At 36.3% G+C, this 6000-nt stretch overlaps 1 protein-coding gene across 1 annotated transcript in view; it reads right to left on the bottom strand.

Moving 5' to 3' along the window:
- Positions 1–1796: 1796 nt before the first annotated feature.
- The window catches only part of LOC138652111 (B-cell receptor CD22-like), a 54032-nt gene continuing 49828 nt past the window's right edge, over positions 1797–6000 (bottom strand). Inside the window, exons 10-12 of the mRNA XM_069742852.1 lie at positions 5655–5725; positions 3954–4008; positions 1797–3174 (exon numbers count right to left, since the gene is read on the bottom strand). Coding sequence (XP_069598953.1) covers positions 3049–3174; positions 3954–4008; positions 5655–5725 — 252 coding nt within the window. The 3' untranslated portion in view covers positions 1797–3048. The remainder of the gene's footprint in view (positions 3175–3953; positions 4009–5654; positions 5726–6000) is intronic.

Below are 6000 nucleotides of genomic sequence, written 5' to 3'. Positions count from 1 at the left end.
TGCCCCTATGTACAAGAATATAACTACTATAATACTGCTCCTATGTACAAGAATATAACTACTATAATACTGCTCCTATGTACAAGAATATAACTACTATAATACTGCCCCTATGTACAAGAATATAACTACTATAATACTGCTCCTATGTACAAGAATATAACTACTATAATACTGCTCCTATGTACAATAATATAACTACTATAATACTGCCCCTATGTACAAGAATGTAACTACTATAATACTGCCCCTATGTACAAGAATATAACTACTATAATACTGCTCCTATGTACAAGAATATAACTACTATAATACTGCTCCTATGTACAAGAATATAACCATTATGTTTTACATCCCATGAAGACAAATGTAATTGATTTTCTAATATGGTATTTCGGCTTGTCACTGAATCATAACAAAGAGAATATTTTTATTCCATCATTACTTTTCCTAGGTTTCATGTAGTAGTATGCATTAATAGCTGAGGAATATATGTGCCTCCTATCTTTTCTGTTTATTCATGGTTCAATGAAAAAATATACAGAACTCATACACATAAATAACCGCTTAATTTTTATTTGAAGTAGTTATTTCACTTGTAACCTCCAATGCATGTAATCAAAAATAAACAAATTTTAAAAATATGATATACTTTATCATTTAATCTTAAAAAAAATCTATAAAATATTCATAGTAAGCTCATCAAATATAATGTTGGCAATTGAAGAGTTTATCAGTAAACACTTCTTTTTAAGTTGAACATTCCATTGAAAATATGCTGATCATCCTGCTAAGACCCCAGTGTTCAACTGTTCTTTAGGTAATATTTCCCTGCAGCCCCATCAGAGTGGAAAAAGACGAATTACAGTTCTCATTGAATATGCAAATTGTCTCCTCAGAGAGGAAGCGGACAAGAACAATACTGCCACCTCGTGGAAGCAGTGATCCTAGACGTCAATATCTACTCTTTAACGAGTTACCTTGTGTGAGGATCTGAGGTTGTGCTTTGTAATAATCAGGTTAATGATGCAATTATTTTTTATTCCTTATATCCATGATTTTAAAACAAATCCAGGTTTGATGGCCAAAATACATTGCCGCGATTCCACAAGATCCCCTCCCTGGGATCCCCCGTAACAGGGGATACTCACAGTCTCCCAACTTTTGGTTGGACCACAGATTTTGTATCTAGCGAAAGTCTAGTCTGTAGTCACAGTCCAGGCTCCTCCAAATAACACAACCAACGCCTATGGATCCAGGAGCAACAAGCCTTAAGAAAGTTCTTGAAATCCAGATGACAGCTCCCTCAACCATAGCAGGGGGATCCGGTCCAGCCCGCAACCGATCTCCAAAACTCCATAGTCCATCCATCCATGGCTCCAAGACGTCATCCTAGATCCTCTCCCCTCAACGTCTCTCGAACAACTGCCTGACTAAACATGTGGATTCTTTTCCTCCTTCCCCCTTAAACATTTGCGTTTATTTCAAAGAATGAAAAATATTCCAGAAGCCCATCACCTAGAACTGCACGTGAGACCCCCTTTAGTGAAGGCTCCATTGGGTCTACAATCCCCATCCACACAATGGGACTACAGGCTGTTGTTATAAGGCCGGGATCACACATACGCGAGATACGGCCGAGTCTCGCAGGTGAAAACCAAGCTCTGGCGCCGGCACTCCGGAGCGGAACGTGAAGCTCCATGTATTGCTGTGTGGCCGCACGCTCCACTCCGGAGTGCCGGCGCCAGAGCTTGGTTTTCACCTGCGAGACTTGGCCGTATCTCGCGTATGTGTGATCCCAGCCTAACAGTCAGAGGTGCGCTGATGACCCCTATTTCTGTCATTACCATCCTCCTGTGAGATCATTTCATATGATCTCCTATGATTTTACCTGTGATCGGAATATTTAGCACAAGCAATCAGACAATAGCAGTTTCAAGTCCCCTAAGGGGACTAATGAATATAGTAAAAAAAAAAAAATTGAATTGGCCCTCTTTTGCCCCTTTGAAAATATAACAAAAAAAATATACATATTTGGTATTGCTGCATTCATAAATGTCTGCTCAATCAAACTATTTAATAAATTAATCTGATTTGTAAACAAAGTATGGGAAATACAAAAATCTAAACTCCACAATTATACTTTTTTGGGGCCAGCGCAATGTTGTAATAAAACGCAATAAGAAATAATTAAAACATCATGTCCACCCCAAAATGGTATCAATGAAAACGTCAGCTCAGGGCACAAAAAAAAATAAGCTATCACACAGCACTATCTCCCAAAAATTGAAAACTTAATAGTTATTGGAAAATGGCGACAAAAGCAAATTGTTTTTGTCTTGCAAGATTCCTTAATTTTTTTCATCACTTAAGTAAAATAAAAACTATACATGTTTGGTACTGTATCTGCATCCTCATATTGACCTGTGGAATCATATTGCCAGGTCAATTTTTTTAATAAAAAGCTTAAAAGACAATTGTGGAATTGCACTTTTTTGGCAATTTTAATGGACTTTAATTTTTTTCCCTTTTTCCATTACAATAGGTTGTAGAATGAATGGTGTCATTCAAAAGTACAACTCATCCTGCAAAAAACAAGCCCTCATACAGCTAGCGTCAGTGTGCTAATATTCTCACCTACCGCCATCTTCTCCGGTATTTAGAGCTGCTCCAATCCTCTTCTAAGTGATGTAACCACTCTTCAGACCACGCTATTATCTGTTTCTTTTATAATGTGAGTCTATGGATCCTTGTTCTTACGCTTCATAGACTTTCATTGTAAAAACTCCACTTCCGGGTCACACAGAGTGTTTGAAGAGCGGTGATGTCATCGAGAAGAGGAGCGGAATGGCACTGCATGTCGGAAAAGATGACAATAGATGAGTAATTCAATACATTGACAGTGTGCTACACATACATATACAAAGGCTTAATAAAACTAATGGGAGGTTTTATTTAATGCGTAGCTGTAGAGGGTCCTTCAAAGTGAAATTCCGGTCAATGGATGGAGGCCTGAAATGTGTTTGTTTTCGAAAGAAAAAAAAAAATCTAATGTATCAAAGTTGCGTATTCCACAGTTTCTTCCTGTCTGGCTCTGGAAGAGGTTTGTCGAGTCTGATTGTGTTGTCCATGGGAGATAACGGAATATTCAACTTCGTTTGTTGGCTGCATAACCTAAAAAAAAATAATGATATAATGATAGATGTCAATGTCGTAGGTGTTTTTTTTCCGATCCAAAGTCAGATTACGGGATAATTGGTGAGGCCAAATTGTGGAAATCGGTTCTCACAATTACAAACTCTCGGAGAAAAGAAATGGACACTGTTATGAGCATAAACAATTCTTACAGAATTTGAAGACACGTGAGGTTCCCCTGGGAATTTTCCATCAGCTGCTCCCTTCTCACAAACACGTGAGATTTTTTTAGATACTGTATTAAGCCTTTTCCAACGTACTACCGGTAACACACACTTTTCTCTAAACTTTGCATGTGAGATTTTAAGATCAAATATGAAACCTTAAGAAAAATGTTAAACAAAATGTAAGACTTATGAGACTAGTTAATACTTTAAAAACCTAGAATATAGAAGAAAATATTGACCCTTCTATATCATCAAGTTTCAAAAAGTTACATGTAGATCTACAAGGAAGTCAAAAACAGCAGAAATAAAGTTCTAAGTGAATTTTTTCTTAATTTTAGAATTGTACCAGCTCATTTCATTAGTTTGATGATATAAAATTTAATTATTTCTTTTCACGAAAACAGAGGTGCCATTTTGATATAGATTTAGCATTTTGGTGGAACATTTGACCAAAGTTCTGAGTTTAGGAGCTCCAACAAGAAGCAATTTTGTAAAAAAAGATAACCGTCAAGTGGCGTCAATCTAAAACGTATAGAAAAGTGACTTGAGAAATGATTTTAAGTAAATTTCAACTTTCTAAGAGTTACTTACATCACTGTTGCTGTAAATCGCATGGTTTTCTTCAACATTCATATTGACTGGAGGTCTAAAACATAATAAAAAATATAATTCTCTTTTAACTTGAACTTGTGTGGCTAGGCATGGAATAGTTTGAAGAGATAAAAAATAAGTTTATTTTTGTATTTTATTCCCTTTGAGAGAACTTTGATATTCCAGTTTGTAGAAGAAGGAATCAAATGAACTCAGGTTCAAGACTTTTATAAAGAAACTTACAATAGAAAAATATGTATTATAAAAAAGTGTAAAAAGTCTAAGTCTACCCATTTTTGAAGTTCAAAAATATAAAAATAACAAACATATTTGGTATTGTCTTGTCCATAAATGTCTGAACTATCAAAATCTAAATTTAATTAAACTCCACTTTAATGACCAAAAAGGAAACAAAAATAACAATGATAGAACTGCTGTTTCTCAGCATAGACGCATAAAAAATGCATTAAAAAGTGATCAAAACATTACTTTATGGATTCCAAAATGGTAACAATGAAAACAACAGCTTGGCTCACAAAAAAGACCCTCGCATAGCTTCATTGAGAGAAAAATGTAAAAGTTAGGGTGCTTTCTTATGTTTTGTCACACGTTGCTTGGTCCCTTAGGGGTATACGTCTGAACAACCCCACAAAACAGGATTCAAGCGTATGCGCCAACAGGTCCATAGACAGATTGAACATGGGCTCTGTCATGCACCATTTTTGGAACGTACGTCTACTGGAGATGGACATCCAGGCTCAGTCAACTATGTCTGAGTGTCTGTCTCTAGTAGGCGTAAATGCCCAAAATGATGCTCGACATTCACTTTGTCAGCACCATTTTTGTCTATTGACCTGTCGGCGCATATTCTCAAATCTCATTTTGCCGAGTGGTTCAGACGAAAGCCCTAACAGGACCAAGAAATGCAATATGGACGTAACCTTTTTAGGTCCCAGAAGAAGACAACAAAAATCAATTTTTTTATACAAACTTTTGACTTTTTTTAGCCATCGAAAAACACCGTTATATATTTAGTATCCCCACAATCATACTAACCTGGAGAATTATGCTTGTTTGGTCATTCGTACTACACAACGAACACCATAAAAACAAAAAAAAAATAGCCAAATCCTTTTTTTGAACATTTTACTCAACTTGGAATTTTTTTTTACAATTTTTCTGTAAATCATAAGGTAAATAAAATGGTTTCATTCAAAACTACAACTCTTCCCTCCAAAAATGTCAGTTAAAAAATAATGTGGCTCTTGTAGGAGGGGGAGATAAAAACAAACAAGACAAAGTGAAAAATCTTCCAATTATGAATAGGCTAAGTGATTATGTGCTACACTATAAGATATTGATTGAATATCGCTAGGTTATGCCTGCAATAAGGGACATCATAATCACGGTCACGAAGGGTGCAGCTGTGACCGAGTGTATGGGAGGGGGACCCAGGTCTAAATTTTGCATCGGGACCCATCGGACTCTAGTTATGCCACTACCTGCAATGCATGATATTTGATGATCCATCTGCTGGGACTAATACAAATATTAAGAACACAGGCATTGATTAACTTCTTTGCTTGAAATACCAAAAAAATAAGTACAAATTAAGGTGGATCGGATCTGAATCTTCTATTTTCGTTGGTCCAGCAAAAGGCAATGGGAGAAGGTTTGAATTAGCTTTGAAGATTAACTCACTGTGATCTCATTGAAGATGAATGAGCGTTGTGATTACTCTGGATATTTCCGTAATCATTATCATCCTCAGCCTTAATGTTCAAAGAGAAGGTATTATAATATTAGAGGATTAATGTTTTTTAAAAAAAGTTGTAATTATAAGAAGGATATTGAATACTTAACGTCAAAAAGCTTAAAGGGAACCTGTCACCCCGAAAATCGCGGGTGAGGTAATCTCACCGGCATTAGGGGCTTATCTGCAGCATTCTGTAATGCTGTAGATAAGCCCCCGATGTTACCTGAAAAAGGAGAAAAAGATGTTATATTATACTCACCCAGGGGCGATCCCACTGCTGGTCAGGTCGGA

The sequence above is a fragment of the Ranitomeya imitator genome, chromosome 10 (genome assembly GCF_032444005.1).
Source record: "Ranitomeya imitator isolate aRanImi1 chromosome 10, aRanImi1.pri, whole genome shotgun sequence".
Lineage (NCBI taxonomy): Eukaryota > Metazoa > Chordata > Amphibia > Anura > Dendrobatidae > Ranitomeya > Ranitomeya imitator.
The sequence above is the reverse complement of the archived record's forward strand: the minus strand, read 5'-3'. Positions and strand labels throughout refer to the sequence as shown.